The sequence below is a fragment of the Typopeltis vanoorti genome, chromosome 8 (assembly GCF_054136105.1).
Source record: "Typopeltis vanoorti isolate ZY-2024b chromosome 8, IOZ_Tvanoo_1.0, whole genome shotgun sequence".
NCBI lineage: Eukaryota > Metazoa > Arthropoda > Arachnida > Uropygi > Thelyphonidae > Typopeltis > Typopeltis vanoorti.
This window is the reverse complement of record NC_143556.1, coordinates 80,272,533-80,297,712: the sequence shown is the minus strand read 5'-3', so window position 1 is coordinate 80,297,712 and position 25,180 is coordinate 80,272,533. Positions and strand designations below refer to the sequence as shown.

Genomic DNA, 25,180 nt, shown 5'->3' with positions numbered 1-25,180 from the left:
GTAAATGAGGAAGAAGCAGGAAGCTATTATTTCTCCTAAAGTCCTGATGGTGCCCCCTAGCAGGCAATGTTGGTATTCTTGGGCGATTGGGCTGAAGGTCTTCTGATGCAGGTTTCCCAAATTTGAGGAATTCTCACAAATTTGGCTGCATGAGAATTCCTCAAATTTGGGAAACCTGCATCAGAAGATCTTCAGCCCAATCGCCCAAGAATACCAACATTGCCCGCTATAGGGCACCATCAGGACTTTAGGAGAAATAATAGCTTCTGCTTCTTCCTCATTTACTGTTTGTTGTGCCTGCATGCACGCGTCTTGTACTTAAGTTTCTTGAAAATGGCAACGTGACGTTGCTGAAATATTGAAGTATATTAAATTTTATTTTAATGTATATCTTAGTGACGTTGTAATTTCCTTAAAATACTTAGTTAAATATACAATGAAATCTATATAATACAACCAACTCTCATTATAGTGCTTACTTTGAGAAAAGGAAAAGAATGGTGACTGTCAGCTCAATTGAGATCTTATTATGATAATAACTATAGAATCTATAGTTAAGGAATAGTTTGTTCCAGTGGTCTTGTAGTGATTTAAAAAATACATTTTTTTAATAACATTGTTGCTATGGACTAATGTTGAAAGGAAGGATGATAAGAAAATTTGTGCATGGTATCTTTCTGAGCAATTTTTCCGTAAACTGAGAAAGAAAGAATTCCACTCGGAAGATGTATAATTGTTAAGGTGTTTTTTTTTTGTTTTTTTTTTAAATAATGAACTGGATTCTGAGGTGCTGGCTGTTGAGAAGGAGAAAGTATATAATAGAGTCGTGTAGCCAAATGCAGAACAGCATAATTGAAAACATGTTTCTTAAAATGCCCCATATAGAAACTGGTTAGAGAAGAAGAAAGGAGGAGTCATAAACCCTCTGTTTATTTATATATATATATATATATATATATATATATATATATATATATAATGAACTGGATTCTGAGGTGCTGGCTGTTGAGAAGGAGAAAGGTTTTAGTAATACAAAGCCTTATCAACTTTACCTATATAAGTTGCAACAAGGAGTCTACTCACTGAAGAGACCTCAAAAAAGGTCGAAACCGGTCTGGGTAGTGACCCCACCCATAATGCATTGCAGTATACATCTTCTAGTGAGATGTGCTTTACATTATGGGAAAATACTAAGAATAGTGATCAAAGCTTTAACCACCTTTACAATGAGTTGCCCTGGTGTTGTACCATCTTTAGACTTGAACTTTGTTTCAGGCGCAAACTTAATTGTTTGCATACTTGGGATTAGGAGCTAAAATAACCAAGCATATAAAATTGCTTAGTTATCCTAATATACAATATACCCAAGTTAAAAATTTATTCCCATATATATATATATATATATATATATATATATATATATATATATATATATATATATATATATATATGACAGAATGATCATTGACTCGGTTAACATACATAGTTTTATGAAGAATTAAATGACTAGAACCGAGATTTAAGTATAAAGGTTTTAATATAAACACACTACTAGTTTCGGCCTGTAACAGCCTTCTTCAGGTGACATTATAAAAGAAAAAACACTAAACATTGAGGATTAAAAGACTATGAACAACACAGACAGTCTTTATACATAATTAGCATGAAAACATTGTAGTTGTATTTGAAGCTGTTCTTCGTTTGTTGCATTGTTGGGAGAGTGCGTGTTTGCTGCATCACGTGAACGCCAGTACATGATTACAGCTGAATGACTATCTGGGAGGTTGTAGCTTCAGTTGTTATTTAGATGAACAGGATTGAAGATGATTTCTCTAGATTCCACCATTTTTCTCTCTATTTCGTCACTGCAACGGAAGATGTTAGTAGATTTTTCCCAACAGACTTTGTGACTTTGGTTATCATCATTAGGATTAGCCGAGAAAAGGATATGACTTGATAATGCACTCGCTCGCTGTCTCTTGTAAGTAATGTCTCTCATGTGTTCTTCCATACGCATTTTGACAGATTTGTCTGTCTGCCCGAAATAAGGAATATCGCAGTCACATAATATTTTATACACACCAGGGTATTTGAGTTGATGATGACAAGGTTTTGGGTGGCTAATTAAGGAACGGATCTTTGGAAGTGGAGTGAACAAGGTTCTGATATTGTATTTTCTTAGAACTTTTGCTAATTTGTGTGAAACAGTACTTATGTAAGGAATAGATATATTGCCTTTGAATCTATTTGTTTCTTCTGAGTGATGTCTAGGAGGATTAAGAAGGAATTTGTCAATGATTTTCTTGGAATATCCATTAACTTCGAAAGAAGTTTTCAGATGGTTTATTTCTGTAAGCAGTTCATTTGGGTCATCAAGAAGAGAATGGGCTTGGAATATCCATTAACTTCGAAAGAAGTTAATGGATACCATCTGAAAACTTCTTTCGAAGTTAATGGATATTCCAAGAAAATCATTGACAAATTCCTTCTTAATCCTCCTAGACATCACTCAGAAGAAATCACTAGAGAAATCATCTTCAATCCTGTTCATCTAAATAACAACTTAGGCTACAACCTCCCAGATAGTCATTCAGCTATAATCATGTACTGGCGTTCACGTGATGCAGCAAACACGCACTCTCCCAACAATGCAACAAACGAAAGAACAGCTTGAAATACAACTACAATGTTTTCATGCTAATTATGTATAAAGACTGTCTGTGTTGTTCATAGTCTTTTAATCCTCAATGTTTAGTGTTTTTTCTTTTATAATGTCACCTGAAGAAGGCTGTTACAGGCCGAAACTAGTAGTGTGTTTATATTAAAACCTTTATACTTAAATCTCGGTTCTAGTCATTTAATTCTTCAGAAAACAATATATATATATATATAGCATCTTTCCAAGTGGTTTTTACTGTAATTTCTCTCCCTCTCTTACATCCCTACCACCATAAAAATCCTCGTTAACAGTCTCCAACATTTATTCCAACCAAGCTTCTGTCACAGGAACACAGGTAACAAAATAATTGTTCCTCCACCACCTCACATCCCTCTTAACTACCTTACCAGCCATTATGGATCAAATACGCATCCTCATATGCTTTGTATCCATCATATATTTCAATGTAATATCAATGGCATTACAATTTTAATATGCACTTTGCATCCATGATAACCTTGACGTCTATAGACATCTTGGCCGGTAGCATGGTTAACATACAGATTATAGTAATGTTATTCTTTTTCTTCTTCTTCAACCTTCTGGTTCTGTCCACTGCTGGACGAAGGTCTCCCCCATGATTTTCCAGATCACTCAGTTTTCTGCTTCTCCCATCTATCTCACTCCTGCAATTTGTTCCAGTTCATCTCTCCACCTTCTTCTCGGTCTTCCTCTTTGTCTTGCTCCGTCCATTGGTCTCCACTCCGTTGTTTTTCTAGTCCATCTCCCATCACTGCATCTGGCAATATGGCCAGCCCATCTCCACTTAGCCTGTTTAATGTATTTTACAATATCCATGACACCTGTTTGAGATCTTATCCAGATATTTATCTTCCTATCTCTTAATGTTATTTTTAGCATACTTCTTTCCATGCAATGTTGTGTTGTTCTTAGCTTTTTATTTAGGGCTTCTGTTATAGTCCATGTTCTCCTCCATATGTTAGGACAGGAAGTATGCACTGGTCGAAAGCTTTCCTTTTTAGACTCATAGGGATGTCACTTCTGAATATGTCTCTCGTTTTCCCATAAGCCACCCATCCAAGGTGAAGTCTTCATTCAATCTCTTTTCTTTGGCACTCCTCAAAGGATAACAATTGGCCCAAATATACATATGAAGTAACTTTTTCTATTTCACGGTTTTCAACTTTGATAGTTCTCTGGTTTATGTATTTATTCATCATTATTTTTGCTTTTTCTCTATTTATTTTTAATCCAATTTCTCTGGAAGCTTTGTTTAGCTGATTTAGCCTTTCTTCCAGGTCTTCAAGATTATCTCCTATCAGGACAATATCATCTGCAAATTTCAGATGATGCAGCCTTTCTCCATTTATGTTTATTCCTTTTGTTTCCCAATCAAGGCTTCTAAAGATTTCCTCTAGTGCAGCTGTAAATAATTTGGGAGATACGGTGTCACCTTGCTGGATGCCTTTTTGTATTGGGAACTTTTCACTGTTTTTATATAATTTAATTACAGCAGTTGCATTATTGTAAATATGTTTTAGTATTTCAATATATGGTTTCTCAGTTCCCTGGGTTTCAAGTGCTTTTAGTGTTGCAGATGTTTTAACTGAATCAAATGCTTTTTCATAGTCTATATAGGCCAGACATAAGGGTTTATTGTATTCAATTGATTTTTCAATGAGCTGTCTTAATGTGTGAATATGGTCCAAAGTATTGTAATTCTTCCTAAATCCAGCTTGTTCACAGGATTGCATTCCCTCTAGTTTAGATTTTATTCTATTATTTCTAATTTTTATGAAAACTTTATATATGGTGGGGAGTAGGCTTATAGGTCTGTAGTTTTTAATTTCTTCCTTATTGCCCTTTTTAAAAATCAATATTAGAAGTGAATTGTTCCAATTTTTTGAAATTTTTCTCTGTTTTAGGCATTTATTGAAGAGTTTACTCAACTGTTTGATAACAGAGCTTCCTCCCAGTTTTAAGAAGTCTACCATAATTCCATCTTCTCCTGGGGCCTTTCCATTCTTCATTTCCCCACAGTGCCATTTCCACTTCACCTTGTAAGATCTCAGGGGCATCGTGTTTCCTCACTCGAGTTATCCATAGATGATTCTTGGATGTCCCGGTCTTTGTCTTCATAGAGTTCAGTATAAAATTCCTGAATTCTTTTGATTACTGCATCTCTATTTTTTATCAGTTCACCATTTTTCCCTCTTACAGCAACTATTTCCTTTGTTCCAACTGATAATGTTCATCTTAGGACCTTCATATTACTATTGTTTTCTATTGTTTCTTTAATTTTCCTAGTATTATAAGATCTAAGTTCATGTTTCATCCTTTTACGTATAGTTTTACAAATTTCCGTATATTCTATTTTATTCGTGTCATTCAAATCTCTTTTCATATCTCTTCTTTTCTTCATCAGATCTAAGGTTTCCTGTCTTAGTTTTTCCTCTCCTTGGTGCCTTTTAATACCTCCTATTTCTAGTGCACAATTCAAGATAGATTTTGTTAATATTTCATTAGCATCATCGATGGTAGTATCTGTGTTTAACTTTTTTAGTTCATTTTTGAGTGATTCTCTATAACAGCTTTTATTGTGGTAGAGGTTTTGTAGATTCACTAAATTGCACTATTTTCTTATGAGCTTATTCCGTTCCCATTTTTTGTTGATCCATACTTTAATAAAAATCCATAATAAAAATGTTATTACTTTTCCTTATATTTGGGAAACCTCAAAAAAAAAAAAGCTGAAACTTGGAAGAAATATAATCTCTGCACTGCTTTCAAACCTCATATGAAGCTGTCTGCCCTTATCTGTTGTTCTAAGGATCAACCTTAGAACCTTTTTCAAAAAATGGAGCAGGGTTTCCAGACTATGCAAAAAATGAAAATAAGGGAAAAAATCCTCAGTCCACCCACAGTACAAAATGTACTACAGCTTTGCAAATAACTTTTCGTGGGAGGGAGCAATATAAAAAAAAAAAACAGATTTAACTATGACTATGTATATTTATACTCAATGTGCACATTTTCATATTTCGATAAAATCAAATTTCTTTTCTTTTCATGTTTTCTTGAGAATATATTTCTTTATGCTGCCCTCTATAACACATCATGGAACATATGGTAAGTGTTCTCTTAAATATTTTTACGTCACTCCCACACAAAAAACGGTTGTAACTTACAATACATTAGTGCTGTGGATGGATAAAGGATTTTTCTTCTATTTTTTTTAAATTATTATTTAATATTCATATTTTTTTATTTTTACATAGTGAGGAAACCTCACTCTAGAGACAAAACAGAATTTTTTGAAGTAAATAGAGTGGGGGTTAGGCAATAAAATTCATTTTCCACCTAAGAACAATAATAAATACCCATGCATATGGGGAGATTTGAACCCTCAGCCTGTCAGTTGGAGAGCTAATACATTAATCATTTGGCCATACAGATTGTCTTATTTATTTATTTAAAAAATAATAGTAATATAATATATTTCTAAATGTGAATGTTATGACAGTAGTTTATTTAATATCTGCCTCACATACAGATAGCAAAAAAACTTTCAGTGCCAACAAACATGAACTATGAATATCTGCTCCCCCCAGACTAGCTCAGCATGTTATGAGTTAATGCATAGAGAAATTTTACACAGAATTTAATAGCAAATAGCAAAGTTGTACTTTCAATATTTCATCTATAAAAGTAGAAAGAAGACTAATAATCACTCAAATTTTGCCAAGGTAGTAATATGCATTCAAATGTGTGTATCTTGATTCTGTCAAGATACACACATAAATGTTTGAATTTATTGTCCATTGTTAATGATTTAAAATAAGCAAGGCCTGATTATAAATTTCAAATGTGAATAATTAACAGTTTACTGTAAAAAAAAAATACAGCTTTTTTTTATAATATTGTTCAGAACTTACAATTGTTTCTCCCATTTATTATAATATACAAATAATAGAAAAATTTATGTTACTGTGATAGTAATAAGGTTGAAATGTTACCTTCTGAACTGCAGACTAGTTCACCTTGCTGGCCACAGATGCAGTACCATTAGACGGATGTGTTGCTGCATTAATTTGGCATGAGGAACTACTTTCTTTTACTCCATACAAAGTTATGTCAGCCCTATCATGTCCAGAAGTACTGCATGAGGTATCACCACTAGCACTCATATTTTGGCTCACTTTGCAAATCACAGATGAAGTACCATTTGGAACAATTGTCTGGTCTATAGTTGATGTCAACAATGACTTTTTTCCAGGTCCTTTTCTAAATTCATGTCCACTAGAACTCTCTGCACTTTGACTATGTGCTCTGTCTTGACTGTGGTGTTTCTTTTCTGAATAAGACCTTGGTCTGCCACCAGATTTTCTACAAGTCCTATTGAGTCCTTGACTGGGTCCCTCTCCAAAAGAGGAACTATTTGGTAATCTTTCTGTAATATGCTCACCTTTCCTCCTCTGAATGCCTGCAGATTCAGAATTATTTCTACGCCTCATGCTCATGATACCACTGGTGCTGGGTTCTGAAACACATTCAGATTTTGCAGATCTCATTCGATGTGCAATGCGATCTCTCTGTGCTACTGCTGCCTAGAGGAAACAAAAACATCAATTAACAGCTAAGATATTTTTACAAGCCATATTTTCAACTTCTAACTAGGAGCCTTAAGCTAATTCAGCATAATGACAAACTCACAATTTATCCAAATTATATTATACCTTTATCTGGGACATAAACTAACACGAAAAGGATTGGAAAACTGCAATGGGTAAAATAATGTTTGACAGTGGGGTATGTATGTATGTGTGTGTGTGTGTGTGAAGGGGACTAAAGCATCAGAGGAAGCCACACAGTTTGAGCCTGAATAACTTGGTGCTGAGGAAAATATTAACCTGAATACATAAAACTATGAAAATGCACAGCAGGTTATCCATACTTGCAGTAATTACAATTTAAAATGATATGGATTAACACAATATTCACTACCCATGAATAAGATGACTTGTGTATGTTTACACCTAGAGCTCCCCCCCCCTCTCGTTCATATTCAAATCCTTACATTCATTAACTCTTTGTAAAGATTGTCCCCATTTGACTTATAGCCATCAAATAGCACTGACTCTTAAAAGAGACCACCTCAAACTACTTTCTACTGTCCATCTCTATCAACCAATCCAATTGCCAATCTCACTGACAGACCACTGATACTTACCTAATGCATTTTACCAGAACGTTCTTTGTGGAAGGCTATCAAAAGATTGATGAAATCTAAACAATTCACACTGTGGCCACTTCATAATACATTCAGCATACAAGGCCTAATTAATATTTTCATTCCTTTGCCAATGACACTTGCGACTAACTGATCTATTTTGCCAATTCTCAATCTCAACAATTCAGTCAAGATGATTAAAAGTGGCATGATTAACTCTAACACATCTGCTTATCCATATAACAGCCAATAAAAAATTAAAAAAAAAAACTAATTGTTGAAGAGTGCAATATATTTTACTGCAAAACTGGTTAACTGAACTAACAACTCTGGAATCAGACATGGTTGGAGAATTTCTCACACCTAATTAAATTAAATTATGACTGTATGACAATCCTCATTTTAATTTTTTTTAAAAAATATCTGTGTCAATTCAATCACAATGTATTTTATGAAAAATAAATATTACTGCTCACATGGCCATCCTGCTTGGCTAAGTGGCTAAACATACCCACTCCCCCAATTAACAGGCTGAAGGTTTGATTCCTGAAATGGCTCAAAAAAGTTTGATGTTAAAAAATAAAATAAAACACTGCCTGCCTGCAATGCAATGTAAGTTTACTACTTTTCACAGGTAGTAGTCGCATTCAAAAAATATCTTGTGGATAGGCTTAGGTGCTGGAAGTTATTCATCATGATTCAATGATATTACACCACACTGTTAAAGCATAATGTTTACATAATGCTACGATTTAATGTCAACTGTTTTTCAACACATTTTTCTGTATAAGTATATATTAACCTCTCTACCGGCCATGGTGGATGAAACAGTGAGACCAAATTGCACTTCTTATTCATGTTATTCAATTCAATAGATGTTACAGAATCGTATTCAAATTTTACTGAACGTCTATAGATGTCATGGCTGGTTGGGATGTTAATTTGAATTCAAGGCATACTGTTAACTTAGAGATACATTGTAGTAAAGGATGAAAGATGATGTCAAAAAACTTCTGGTAGCATTTCAGTTTGATATAATTCCATGAAGCTCTATGAAATTAATCAGCAGTATAATGACTACATCAAGAATTGATTTGATACTGTGCTGTCTGAGAAGATAGTAGGAAACCTTACTAAAACACCTGATTCTGAATAGTTGCTAGAGACAGCTAGAAAATTACAAGAGTATATTCTGCTTTATGCATTTTAAAGAGCTGCTGAGAGACAGAAGGAGAAGTGGAATGTTTCTCTAGACTGCACAAGGCACTATGATGTTGGAATGCAAGCATGCCAAGAAGGAATGCTGTTTAGTGACACATGAGCATGATTTTTTTTTTTTTTTTTAATGTTATTCCCACCCACATTATCAGTATATCTATAGTACATTTATACCATGGGTGGGCTAAGGGTTTTTTTTAGCAATTTTATATATTCTTTTGTAAATTTTTTACATAGTCCAGAAACCCTGCTCTAGAGACCAAACACAGAAACCTCTAATTATGCAGGGCAATGAAATTCATCTCCCACCTAAAATCCTTAGCTCACCCATGGTACAAAATGCACTATAGGTTTGTAAATAACTTTGTGGGTAGGAACAACATTCTTTAAAAAAAACTGATTTAACTACGACTTTGTGATTCTAAAAAAGATTACAGTAATTCATTAACACACACAAAAAGGGGAGATGACAGTACTGAACTTTGGCAGAGTTGATAGGCTTTCATAGTTATTCAGTTTCTCCTCCCCCTTTTTTTTTTGCCATACTGTAGCAGTCTATGCATAAATAAGTTTTCTCAATGTGGACAAGGAAATACTTTGACCACATCAGATGGTCTGGAAGGGGTTTCATTTTTATATCATAGCAAAGACTTGCTGATACCGAAGCACAAGTGATGGGACATTCGCCTTGGCATATCCACAGGTGATGTTCAAAATACACCATTTGCTGTTCTGATTGCCTGATGGTAGATAGGATCAAATCAGTGAAGCATACTGTTTCTGGCAGAGGCACAGACTTGATACCTATAATTAGACCTTGATTGGATAAGTGCTGAGTAAAGTATTACCGATGTGTGCTCCAAAAGGTGAAAACAGGTATTCAAAGGATGTCCGTAAAGTGTTAACTTTTTTTTTTTTTTTTTTTTAATGAAAATGGGTGAAAAATTTTCTCTATCACAACAGATTATCATTTGTACTAGTCTCAATTCTGGTTTAGAATGAAGACAGTGTGCAGCAAAAGTACACACAGTCTTCTGTAGTGAAAATTCACAAGAGCTCAGGTATCAAGATGGTTAATTGCTTGCAGTAATTCATGTGACTCAGTGGTGCATGAATAACAAAAGAAACACAGTCATCTACATAAAATGAACTGCTTATGTTAAAAAGAAGCTGTTCTGTTAACTTCAACAGCAAATAGCAAAACGTCTGTGTTAAATAGCAAAACACAGTAGTAGATCCTACTTGGACATGGAGGTTTGATAAGATAAAAAGAGGAAGGTTCCCTTTAAGATGAATTTGAGTTTTAATCGTGGTTTAACTGATCTCTCATCTTTTACAAGTTAAATGTGTAATAGTAAAAAATTCTCCACCCATAACATTCTGAACAGAGCATTATGTATCTTATAAGATGACTATTCCAGATCAAGAAGAAGAAGAAAGAGATGCCAAAATATTTAAAATTTACTGTTAGTGATGATCTAGCAAAAACTGTCCATCTACCAACCATAATAATGGGAATAATCCCCTTCATTCTAACATTTTCCTAACTCCTCTCGATACCTCCATTCGTAACCTTGTTTTTCATTTTCTATGGACTGACCACCCCCGCCAATCTCAGCCATTTACTACAATAAAGGTCTTCATTCCTCATTTCTCAAAAAAAGCCTTGGTTCTTCATAGAATAAAAATTCAGCATATTTCATATGGCTAAAATCAAAAACTCCAACTTTACAATTAGCCTACTGAAGTCCACAGCATTACTGAAAAAAAACCATTAACAATTCCAAATCAAACTCCAAAGGAATCAAATTCAAAAAACATGTCTCCTGTTCAAAGAGTTGAACCTTGGGGTCCCTTCTGTCCTTCTATGCATCTATTACTCTCATATATCCATGACAACAAAGATGAGACTGACTTCTTGGCACCAGTTTCTCCCTCCAATGCTTACAATAGAAGACCATGGAAACCTCCCATTATATCACATACAGCTCAATAGATGTTTTGAGCCTTCACAGGAATTGGTATTTGGATATCAATAAGTCTTCTGGTGTATATGGAATATATCCCTCTCCAGTTGTGCTCAAAATAATCACTCCAGAATTAACACCCATCATTTGTTGTCTATAGAAGCTTGTCAATTCTTATCTAAGATCTACCTAACAACATGGAAACATGTCTATATATAGCTCAATTCCTATTGCCTCAATAGATTCAAAAAATAATGGAGCAGGTCATCAACTGCCAACTTTTTCACTACCTGGAGACCCATCAATTAATCAGTGTTTACCATTATAAACAGGATTAGTAATATGGAAAGGTTTGGAGAAATTCGTGTGACTAAACATTTCCAGAGTATCTGAGCAGATATGGCACAGTGGTCTCCCTACCAAGTTACCATCTTATGATATGTCTTCTATCTTGTGCAAAGGACTTGTCTGTTTCCTCTCTGACGTCAGTTTGGTAGTTGGTTTCTCCTTTCTTTAGATTTCTCTATCAATACCCAGGGCATGCTTTTTGTCCATACTCCTATAGATTAATGACATTTATTCACTAACCTGAAATCCTATGCATATTTTTTTTCTGATGACAGTGCATTCTATTCCTGTTTTTCATTCAACAATTCTTAAAGTGTTTAAATGATTCAAGCTTCAAGATTTTTCATAATCAACTTCATAAACAGTAATCTCTTTGCCATTTTCCAGAGGAATGAAGGTAATCTAGTGAACTTTAATGGTATACCATAATACAGTCCTGTCTTATTTCTCATAAGAAAGACCTCAGTTCATGCACTAGTTTTGATATTTCAGATTGCTGGTCAAGAGCAGATTTCTCTTCTTGGCCCAACCTGCACCTCATGTGTTTCCTAGCATAAACAGAACTGGTCTATAGGCTTATAAGCTTCTAAAGAACTTAGTGTCCTCTTCCATTCAAATCCCAACTTCTCACCTATACAACTACTAACACTACATAAATTCCACATCCATCCTTCCTTAGAAATACTGTTCTCAACATCTGGGATGGTAGGACATAAACTTCCAAATTCTTGATACTCCAGAAGAGTGCAATCTGATTAATAGTTAACCTTCCCCAACCAGACTCCCTCCTTTTAGGTCTTTTCTATTCCACTTTACTACAAAAATGTAAAACCATGGGTAGCTGCTGATCCATATCTATACTCAGTTCAGCTTCGACCTCTAGTTTTTCAAGAAACACATCAAGACTTTGCTTCTTTCTCCCAAATCAATGGGAGCACACACCACTATTGTGTTATAGATTTTGCAATCAAAGTGATGTTTATGTCCTTAAAAAAAATTATTTCTTTCATTCTTACATTCCTGACTCTTCCACATGTACTATTAAAAAATATCTATTAAATTTATTGTACATACATTTGGCTTTGTAGGATAGACAGGTAGATTGGAAGAAATTAGCAGAGATGAACCCATCAAAAGTACTGAAAAAAACATACCAAGTCAGCATTGGCATTCCATACTATAAAGAAAAACAACACATACTGTATGACAAGAAACAAAAATTCGGTACATTGCATACATTCAAGAGTTAGATAAGAAGGTTCAAACTAGCAACAGAGAAGATATCTATTCCATCACAATGCAGAAGAAATTGATGGGAGATATTTAATTTTTTAGGGTGTTTAATGATTAAGCAAATTTAACATATGTGAAATGAGCTACAAAAGATATGTTAACTTACTGACAATACCCATGCGATATGCATATTTCATGTTTCCAGATATCAACAGAAAAAATCATTTTTGATTGCTAATGGGTTTACCATAGTCCCCCTTATCCGTGGGTTCACTTTCCATGGTCAACCCGTCCAAAAATATTAAATGGAAAATTCCAGAAATAAACAATTCATAAGTTTTAAATTGTGTGTCATTCTGAGTAGTTCTCGGTTATCAGATAGACTGTCACAATATCGCAGTGCTCATGTTCAAGTAACCCTTATTTTACTTAATAATGGCCCCAAAGCAGTAGTGATTCTGACAATTCAGACATTCCAAAGAGAAACTGGCTTCCTTTTAAGTAAAAAGGTGAAAGTTCTCGACTTCATAAAATAATAAATAAATAATAAATAATAAAAAAGCCATACACTGAGGTTGCTAAGATTCCATTCATATTCAGAAAACTTTTATTACAGTATGTTGTTACAACTGTTCTATTTTATTATTAATTATTGTTGTTAATCTCTTACTGTACCTAATTTATAAATTAAACTTGATCATAGGTATGTATGCCTAGGAAAAACATAGTATATATAGGGTTCGGTACTACTATCTGCAGGGATGGTCTTGGAACGTATTCCCCACGTATAAGGTGGGACTACTGTGTGTGTTTTATGCTGATTTATTTTCATGTATGCTATTTCTTATCCTACAAAGCAAATGTATGTATAATGAATTTCCTAGATCTTTCTCATATTCAGAATGGACATTTAATGCCATTGTAAGCAAGAAAAATCTGTTCAGAGAAAACAGTGAAACTGTTAGTTTAACAAAAACAATTTTTTATGAGGAATAATACTGCTCAGACCATTTCTCTGACAACCACCACAGAAGTTTTTAAAATAATAATTCTGGAACTAGTTAATAAAAGGCCTGGGGGGGGGGGGGGCATCCTCTGCTTAGCATCTAAAATCAAAACCTACAAGTTTTTCTTCTTGCAGATCCATCTTCATGAAGTTACTACAAAGCTATGTAAAGCACCTGAAATTATAATAATAGTATTTTATTTCCAAGGACTGAATTCACATAATGACACAAGGACTGCAAAAAAAGTTTCATAAGGCAGGCTTTCTTTTCTTCAATACCTCATATATATCACTGATTTACCGTTCAATTTATTCTTTTGCTGAATTAACTCTTCTAAAGGTTTGCATAATATACCTCAGTTTATAATGAAAAGTTATCACATACACACATCTGTTTTGCTATTATCCTGATCTCACTGTAGTACAAATGTTTGCAATTTTTTTTTCCAATTTGGAAATTTCTTTAGGATTGTCCTTAACCCAAGAATACTGAATATTCAAAAATTAAATAGTGAAGTTATACAACTCACATTTTTGCATTAAAAAATCATGATAATTACTGTCATGGTAAGTATCATCTTTCTGTCAGACCATTGACTAATAGTGTTTAGGTGCTTAGTAAATTAGCAATTTATTATTATTATGTATATTTATAAAAAAAAATATAAGATTCAGTACACGTTGCTGAGTACAGCAACGTGTACTGAATCTTTGTAAGAAACAAAGAATGTAATAATGATATCTTAATTGTACGCATGATGGCCTATAACATTATGCATATAATGTAAATAAAATTGTGTGTTTGTGTGCATGTAAATAAAAAAAATAAATGAAAATGTGAAAAGAAAAAAATACTATTATACATATTTATATAAAAAAAAAAAATGGCAATGAATGTATTCAGTATTCTGTGCAGAGTCTTTATTGTGAACACAAAATGTAATATCTTAACTATAAGATATTATTCTTTAATTATAAAATAGTTAAGAGGTTATGTTACATTGTTAATAATCACACTACATAATTAGCCCACCCACAGTACAAATGTAGTGTAGGTTTCCAAATAACCTCTCATGGGTGGGAACTACATAAAACACACACACACACGCGTTATCAAAATCCTAGAATGTTTAACCTTCTGCATCTCAGAATTCTAAGAAATATGGGTCAATCTGCAGAAAATTTGACAAAGAACATTTGTCGAAATCTGACTTTTTTTGTTAATCTTCCTTTAATCTTATTCTTCTGTAAATCTTATACTTCCAGGCAAATGTAGGTGGATATAAATACAGTTGAATTGTGATTTTGAATTTATTTTCGTGCTCTCTTTCAGTAAGTGAATTTGACTTTAAGCGATCATTAAAACAACCCTCAGCATTATGGCAGAAGCAAGAAAAAAATGTAAAGATTTATTTTTTCTAGAAAAGCAAAGAATTTTGGAGTGCTGTGATAAGTAGCCCATAATGAGGCAGCGTAATGCAGATGTACCGTATATTATTGCGTATAATGCGATCCACGTACAATGCGAACTAGAAATTTTGTTTGAAAACTAGCCCTAAAATGCCATGTCCACGTATAATGCGATCTGTTAATCTTGTTCCATAACATTATAAAAAAATACAATACGAATTAACGAAAGAAATATTTATTTTAAAACAAAATGTCAAAATCCTTTAAATTCTTCTTCATCTTTTGAGTCGTCAAACATTTCATTCATAAATTCATCTGTAGGGATAGCGTCATCAGTGTACCAGTTGTCATCATCGTCTTCATGCTCTCCATTTTGTTGTGCATCATCCTCGCTTTCATATATGACATCATCTTCGGATTCATCCATTGAATTACTTATTTCACATTTAAGAAATAAGCATTGAATCATTTCAGATGGTATCGAATCCCAAGCTTCTTTAACCCAGCTGGTGACTAAGGTGATCTCAGGCTTCTGAAAATTCCCACCCTTTGTCATCTTCACCAAACCAGATGACATCCATTCTCTCCATTTTTCATGTAAGTGATCTTTAAACAGCTTATTCAAGCTGACATCAAGCAGCTGCAAAACGGAAGTTAGACCACCCAGTATGACTGCTAGGTCTGCAAGTAGCTCACGTGCTTTCTCTTTGCTTGCCTCCGTCAAATGCGCCCAGAACATATCCAAGACTAGCATGCTTTGTTGACGTAACAAGCTACCTGGACATATGTTCCATACTTGATCCAGCCACAAATGTATACCTTCTTCATCCGTCCAACCTTCCTGATTGGCACAAACAATTACACCTGGTGGAAATTTCATATGCTTTGGAAATTTCCTTTTAAATATCACTGTCAGCTTTAATTTGGTTCCGTCTGCCATGCATGCTAGAACAACGGTAAAATGCGTTTTTTTCATGTCCCGTTGTTTTTATGAAGACACCCTTTTCACCAACTGAGTTTACTGTTCGATTCCCAGGCATATCAAAGTACATGGGCATCTCATCCGTATTGCCAATTTGGGAAAGTTCATATCTGTGACACTTCCATAATTTTATGATAAATTTATGGAAGGACTGCACTTTTTCTTCAAGCTGCTTTGGTAACTTGTGCGCAATTTTTGTTCGGTGTCAAATATTAATACTTTGCATTCCATAAATCTGTTGCACCACCCAGGCGAAGCAAGAAAAGATGAAATACCTGGTGTGTCCTTGAATTTACCATTCTTGAGTTGTAGAGCTCGAAAACGAATTGCATTTCTTGTTACTATAATGCCATCTTGTCGTTGCATCAAAATCCATTCATTTAGCTTGTCTTCGAGTTCTGGAAAGGATGCTACATCTCCACGACGGGCACGTTTCATTTTGATACCTACAGTCCAACAACAAGCAATGAGCAATCTTGCTTAGTGACATTAACATCCATGACTCTAAGTGACTTCCTTTTTTTGAGTTCTATTGACTAAACTGGAAAGCTGTAGTGTTTACTATAAACAATGAACTAAAGCAAACTGTTCATCTATCAATCCTAATACCAGACAATACTATTTACTTACAGAACAAACTGGATCTTTTCTTCCAGTTCTCCATCCATTTACACTGTTGACATCAATCTCTCCTCTTGTTAACTTAGACCATAATCTTGCACAAGATTCTAATCTTTAACAAATGCATTTCCAGTCATTAACCTTGTATCCTTTGTCAATTATAACAATACCATGTGGAAAGATTTATGGAACTTCCACTCCTTTTCATGGTCAGACTACTATTTTCAATCTCGAGATTCAGATACTTGCTTTGATTGAGTCACAAATTATTCATATTGGAATGTCAGCCTTCATTTCATATTCCATTCAAAATTCCTGCCCAATATCCACGCTACAGTTTTACAAGAAGCATCTCAAGGCAAAAAAATCACAAGTGCAATGAGACAAAACTTCTCAAAAAACTTCATTCTCAAGCTATAGTGAAGGATGCAAAAATAATTAATAAATCCGAGTCTGACTTTCAAAGAACTTTATGTAAGAACTTGCTTCTTGCATAAATGATAGTCTAGTCTCATGTAAAAGTGTGCATAATTTCTGTTCATCTGCGCCTCCAATCACTCTCTATCCCATATAATGCTATTGTGACATACCTAAAAAATTATATAGGCAGAACAGACGAAAGCAAAGCACAATCCCAGGAATAATGCACTGCAATGCCTGCAACTACAGCAGAAAGACAATCTAAACACCAAAAAATTCAAGAGCAACCTAAATACCAAAAATTGTTTAGATCCTGGTGGTATCCCCCTCGCCAATGTACTTAAGAAATATGTTCTTTAACCAACACCTGTTCATCTCTTCACCCTATTTGACTCAGCTGGCATCTACCTCATTACACCCCTCTGCATCCACTACCCTAGTAATGGAATAGGTCAATAGTCAACTTCAACACTGCCAGCTAATCGATTACAACTCTCCAAAACCTTCACATACTTCATGCTGAAGATGTTATGTCTCAAATGTCCAGTTACTAATGGATTGTCTTGTCTTAAACAGGACAGTTCGTCTTAAGTGACAATCTCTTTCTCACACATTTCTCGAGTAGATGTCTCACAAACGGTGTCTTTTCTACAAATACTTCCATAGACCCTGTTTAGCAGAACTACCACCATTCCTATTTCTGTGAGGCCTACAATAATGCATGCTACAGATGTCCAACATCCATTTACAATTTGACTGCTACCCCATCAAACATATTAATTCTCCCTACTATGGCAAATTAAATACTTCCATAGACCCTGTTTAGCAGAACTACCACCATTCCTATTTCTGTGAGGCCTACAATAATGCATGCTACAGATGTCCAACATCCATTTACAATTTGACTGCTACCCCATCAAACACATTAATTCTCCCTACTATGGCAAATTTGTAGTAATTAAGAGAGAAGTTTCATATAATGAATTTCCTTAACCCCTTCCATAAATTATGATTCTAGTGTCGACTTGCATTTTCCTCTATCCCCTAGTTAAAAAAAAGAAACTAACATTATCCTTTCTAATTGCACTTTCCAATAAATGATTACCCATATCATCCTTGTAAAAAAAAAATACTGAACTAACTGTATGCTTCATATTTTACACAAAGCCAAATAGCAAACTTCAGCCTACACACTGCACAACACCACCTCAGCAAGATTCTACCATCCAAAGGATTCCATGGTCAATGAACATTAAAAGAGAGCAGCATTCAAAGTTCGAGAACTTAAAAAAACACTGAGTGCCAAAAATCTGTTCTGTGGTTCTTTCATAGTTCAGAAGTAAGGAATTATTATGAAAAGACTGAAATATTCCACACAAATACAAAATTACCTGTTTCACACTACTATTTGTGGCAAATTTTCAAAACTTATAAAGAAAGGTTAAAAATGGCAATGTTATAATGAAACTTTGGTGAGAACTTCAGTTATGTTAAGGAGAACAAGTTCACTATAATGGTGTTTGCTATAGTGGAAGCTGGCTGGGGACCAAAAAATGATGTTTACTGCACTACTGTTGTGTCCAATCTACCATCGGCTCATACAGAAAAAGGGACACAGAGGTTGTGTGTGTGGGGGGGGGGGGGGTTTGATGTGGTTCCTTTCTTCCAATAGATGAAACAAAATGTTGCCTGTTAAAGTCTAAGTTTCAAACAAAGTTTCCAATATCAAATATAATCTAGTATGAAAATGAGAAATATCTACATTTAAAATATGATAAGCCTTTATGCAGAATCCCACTGATGCATTGAAAGACAGTCCCCGCCCAAAAAAAGAAAGAAAATGAGTGGTGCACACAAGCACTGGGCCATTTTTGATTTCAAAGAAAGAAAATAATAAATAAACAGCCTGAGGAACCACCCAATACCCTTTCATCCAGAGAATTCACATTTTCCCCAAACATGCCACAAATGCTGGATATCCATTTCTTTCCTGAAAGGTGGTGGTAGCAATGGACCAGTTTTCTGACTGCTTCATAGTCTTGAATTTACACTTTCTATTTTTTTTTTTTTTTTTTAATCCCGTGATTGCATATAAGATTAGATCACACATACATTACTAAATGTGATCTAACATATCTGGTATGCATTCCTGGAGTGTACATGCTGATAGATGTGCCTTAAAAAACTCAGAAAAATTCTATGCAGATTCTGCATTTCTATCCATTAAAGATAACCCCTAACAAAATGGGTTATCTTGAATGGGTAGAAATGCAGAACAATACATGTTATGCACATAAAATTACGTGTACACATTAAAGTGACCTCATTTCCAGACACTGCAGATATGGTTCTTACTTTTTAGTAACGAGAGCTGAGTTACAGGATTAGATACATACTGGACTATATAAGGAGGGTGTACTCAACTTATTCACTTCAAATGAAAAATTACTCCAAAATGTCATTCATAATGCATTGTATCTTAATTTTTATAAATATTTGTATTTAAAATGCTGGTATTCTTTTATGGATACTAAAAACATAATGAACATTTGTGTGTTATTTAATTACAGAAATTTAAGAGAAGATACTTTTTTTTTTTTTTTTTTTTGTTATACTATTGTATAACATTTATGAACCTCACTTATTCTGCTAATATAATTCTATACCAGAAGAAAACTTCATATAATTTAAAAGTAATCTCGAACAAGAAACAAGAGAAACAAAAATTTTCATATTTAGACTATTTTAAATGACTTACATCTACTCTGAAATCATCTACAGTCTTGTATTTACTCAGTTTCGTCTTCAATGATGGCTCAACTACTAAACTCGAACTATTTTTATAATATTTCAAAAAGGCCCAGAATTTTTCCAAACCATAAAGCTGACCTAAAAAAATAAATAAAAGTGAATAAATATACAAAATTTATATATAACTTATGATGTAGAAAAGGTTGTCTAGTCATATAATAATGGACAACAGAATAGTCAATTAATGATTATTCAACTTAGATTTCTCCTCTGCATACAACATAGTCCACAGAAATTTCAGGATGTGCATTAGCAACAGTTTTTGTACAGGTAAACCTCGTATAAACCTCGTCTTATATATCGAAACTGCGTTGTATAAGTACCGCATTCAACAAGGGTTACTACAATTTGTAAACCGTGTTATATAGAAACCGCATTGTATAAGTACCGCATTACATGAGGGTTACCTGTATTTGTTATTTAAAAGCATATCTTATATGCTTCTGTTGTAATTAAGACAAGAAATTATTCTTTAAGTAAAACAAATCACCGCATTACACGTTGAATTATAGATTCTGTGTATATCAAATTTAAAAAAAAAAATAATCAACATACATACAGAATCTAAAGGTTTTGCAATTCTTTTTGAATTAACATACAAACCACATTATCAAGGAAAGTGGCATTAAACATGATATCAGAATTGGAGATGTTAACGTCAGCTCTTTCCTTTATGAGGATGATGTTATACTTCTAAATAAATCCGCTACAAGTTTGCAAGATTCCTTGACTAAATTGAATAACTGTGGTAATAGATATGGTATGAAGGTCAGCAATAAAAAGACAAAGACAATGAAAATAGGTAGAATTGTTGAAAATGTCAACTATGTTTTGAATGGGAAACCTGTGGAACAAGTAAAACATTTCAGCTACTTAGGCACGATTTTTACTGAAGATGGTAAATTAAATATGAAAATAGACAACAGAATCAACAAGGATGGTATGGTAGGAAGTCAATTGAATAAATTCATATTGAATAAGAGAGAAATTAGTCAGAACACTAAATTAGCTGTATACAAGACAGTGTTCAAACCAGTTTTAACTTATGGATCTGAGAGCTGGGTCAGAAGTAAAACACTTGACCAAAGACTAGAGACCACAGATATGAGAGTCCTGAGAAGGATTAGAGTCATGAACAGATGACATCAATGGCAATATCATATTAAAAATGAGGATATTCGGAAAGAACTTGACATTGTCAGCATCCAGGAATGTGTTAGCAGAGCTAATCTCAGGTGGTATGGTCACTTGAACAGAATAGGCGAGGAAAGATTAGCCAAACAAGTGTTCTCTGCCAGGTTGGCAGGAAAATGACCCAGAGGAATACCAAGATATAGGTGGATTGATATGGTACAAAGTGCCTTAGATGATAGATATATAAGATCTGATAATGTTGGAGTCTTGACAAGTAACAGACTGATTTGGAGGAAAATTGTAGATAGGAAGTTAGTAATGATGTAAATTTTTCATGTAGTACTATCATATCCTGTACACCCCTTGAGGGTACATGTCAAGAATTTGATGATGATGATGATAAAACAAACATGCATTTATATATAGCAAAGAATTCAGGCACTTCAGAACAAAATATAAACTAATACCTTCTAGAACAATGAAATTTAAACACCCAGAGATAACTGGAACAGTGAAAATATAACACAGAAAGAAGTAGAAGAACAATCCCTGAAGGCTAATAAAATATAAGAATGTCGAAATTCAACTTTGTGATAAAAAATAAAGATCTAATAAAAGAAACAAAAGCAAGAATATATAAATCAGTAGTCACCAACCAACCAATGATGACTTATGCATGTGAAACAAGAATAGAAACATCAAAAATATAACAGATAACATACAAAATGAAAATATTAAGAAAAATAGTTAATGAAACAAAATTTGATACAATAAAAAACAAAAAGATTTATGACAAACATTCAAATGGATATTCTTCATAAGTTTTCATAAAAGAGAAGGTCAGAATGGAATGAACTTTACTATTCCTTTTGGGTCCATTTATTCCATTCTGATCTTCTCTTTTATGAAAACTTACAAAGAATATCCATTTGAATATTTGTCATAAATCTATTTTGTTTCATTAACTATTTTTCTTAATATTTTCATTTTATATGTTATCTGTTATATTTTTGATGCTTCTATTCTTATTTCACATAAGAATTCACCAACCAATATTGCATAAGTCAATATTGGTTGGTGACTACTGATTTGACTTGATTCATCTATTCTCTTGACAGGAGACTGGAAATGAAATACAAGAAGACCAGTCGGTAGACCAAGAAAACGATGGACGATTGCCTGTATCGATATAATGTCAGCCTGGCTGGCTGAGTGGTTAGCATATCCGCTCTCCAGCCAAAAGCCTGCGTGTTCGAATCCTGCCGTGGGCATGGATGTTTGTGTTTGCCTGTACAAATACTAGTGGTGGTGGTTGGTGGTAGATGCCGTTGGTGTAGTTGCAGTCAATTGGAGGATTGAGTGGTTGAGACAGTTGTAGAGCAGGTGCTCTCCCTTGATGAGTCTTTGGACTCCCTGGAGGTGTCAAATAATAATAATAATGTAATGCAATGCAACAAGCCTAAGCTTAAAGCAAGAAAAGTACCTTCTTCAAATGCAAAACTAATACTTTGAAGCATTTAATGCATATATTACAATTAGTCCAGACATCTGTCTGTAAAGTGTCTCATATTTTTTATACTGTCATCTTTCTATATATAAATGTTCCACTCCATTAAGTGAACCAGACAGTATTATTTCATGCAGCTGAAATTAATGATAGCAGTCTATGAAGATTGTATTAATATTATCTAAGACAGCAATAAGTCGAAATTTAAACTGAAAGACACATCCGAAATTTTACATTGCATATTTGCAGTACGCTTGTCATGCAGCTCATAAGTACTTACTGCAATTCACAAATGTGATACCAAACATTTATCCATATTATACGAGAGTCACATTTGTCTTAGATGCATTCAAGAATTTGAAAAGATAGGTGGAACCAAAAAATGTGAGCTACACTACAACTCTCCCCAATACATGGAGAGTTCTTCACAAAATAGTTCCAAAGAGCAATTTGCTCTCATTATTTCATCTTCAAGCAATACTTGGTTGGCATCCAGGAAATCTCCCACTTTTGCTTCTATTTCTTCCACATTGATATCTTCTTTAAATGGAAATGACAAACATATCATTTAGTTTAGAGCAAGCCTCAAATTTTCCATTAAATTCATTTGGCAACATAGCTAACTGAATAATAATTGTTTTTTTTCCTCTTAATACTATATATATTCAGCTGACATATTAATAATTTTTCAAATTGTTTAATCTTAAATGCAGTTTTTCATCACATATTCACTATGCTGATAATAATCTTGCACTTTTCCTGAAGTTGCAAATTTAGTTGTTTTTTTTTTTCAGTATCATAAAAAAAAAAGGTTAACTATCCATTCTTCACCATCATCTTCTCTCCTCAACCTATTGGATAGTAGGTAGCATGGAATGTTGATAGTGATTTTCTTTCATGCAGTTAATTTTCCTGTTTGGAATCTTCATCCATTTATGATGTCACTCATATATTAGGTTCTTGGTCTCTTTCTATAAGGTATTCCTTCAATTAAACTAGTAGTCCAATCTGAGGTATCCTATCATAGTATTTCTCCTTATTTTTAATGTATGTAGTATTTCTCTTTTTTCTTCTGCTTTTCTTAATACCTCTTCATTCGTGGCTCTTTCTGTCCACTTGATCTTCAACATTTAGCAACACCACCACAATCTTGAATGCTTGAAGTTTTGATGTTAATAGTATTTTTTTTTTTTTAATTAAATGACTCTTTGCTTTTGTAAATTTTATTCTAATATCTCTTCCACTTTTCCATATGAAGTTATTAAGCTTCCTAGTGAGAGATTTATAATTTACTCCCCATCCATGGTACATTTCATTATTTTCCCTCCCCTCACTGATTTTCATCCTGCATTTTTTATTTAGTAGTTTATTCATCTCTGTAAGTGTAATTCTAGTTTAGTTGTAGTTCTTTGTTCATTTTCTGTTATTATGCAAGAATCATCTGCAAATTTTATTATACTTCAGAATCTATCATTAATCTTTATTCTACTACAGATTTCAATGGAAGTCTCTTCAATGTAGATATTAAAACGTAGTGGTGAGAACCCACTTCCTTATCTAATACCCTTTCTTATTTTATCTTCTTTCCCATGTTTCCCTGCGGTTTGATTTTTATATGGTTGGTAAATTAGTTACCTCGAGGGCTCACTTTGGCGAGTTTGATGGCAAACCCGAGGCACATGATACTGGACCATGCCTTACTTCATGTAATATACATCTGCTACATTATCTGTAGACTGGTCCCTCCCCTTCTTTCTTTTCTTCTTGCTCCAATGCTATTAGAATATGCGAGGGCTAGGGGTGAATCTTTCCTATTTTGCTATTTCATTTCATCTTACCTAATAGATGAGGAGTCTGGGTCTACAGATGGGGACTCTTTATATTGTCTGTATGCCTCACCATCATCTAGTAAGAGTCAAAGTAAGACTAAGGCTATAAAACCTTCCAAGTCCCAGCCGGCGTGAAATTTTGTCATGTTGTACCATCATTTTCTATATTGGTTTAAGCCAATAAGAATACAATTTGGTCGACCAAATCCCAAATTTCCAGCCCATCCTCATTCATATCAGTATCCAACAGGGTGCACCATGAGAAGGTGAGGATTGGACATTAGGTCAGAAGCCCTGGTCGGTTCTTCGCATTCCTTTAAAGGTTATGTGGAGGTCTCCTCTCAGTTATACAGCTTTGACCCTTAAGCATCCCAGTTTAAGTACCTGGGATCGATTATTAATGGGAAAAATTGCTGTTCAGAAGACGTCAGAAGAAGAAAATAGGGATCGCTAAAAGAACAGTCAGCAACTTGTTTAAAATCTGGAAGAATGGATTTATCTCATTGGGAACAAATCTGAGAATTTTGAATGCAGCTGTTTTTCCAACAGCAACTTATGGATGTGAGACTTAAAACCTGAAGAAGTCAGATAACAAAAGGATAGCTGCTTTTGAGATGTGTACTTACAGAAGGCTGTTGAGGATATCATATACTGAAAGGCAGACAAATGGATGGGTGCTAAAAAGGATCAGTAGAACAAGACTCCTTAAGGATAGTGACAGAAAAAAATTGAAATACTTTGAACACGTTGAAAGGACGGAAGGAGAACTTCACAAAACGGTAAT

General features: G+C 34.0%; 1 protein-coding gene across 1 annotated transcript in view; it reads right to left on the bottom strand.

The window, feature by feature from the left end:
- Positions 1-25,180, bottom strand: part of larp (La related protein) — a 321,561-nt gene that overhangs the window by 3,611 nt on the left and 292,770 nt on the right. Inside the window, exons 19-20 of the mRNA XM_090396411.1 lie at positions 19,874-20,004; positions 6,697-7,287 (exon numbers count right to left, since the gene is read on the bottom strand). Of these exons, the coding sequence (XP_090252537.1) occupies positions 6,712-7,287; positions 19,874-20,004 (707 nt within the window). The 3' untranslated portion in view covers positions 6,697-6,711. The remainder of the gene's footprint in view (positions 1-6,696; positions 7,288-19,873; positions 20,005-25,180) is intronic.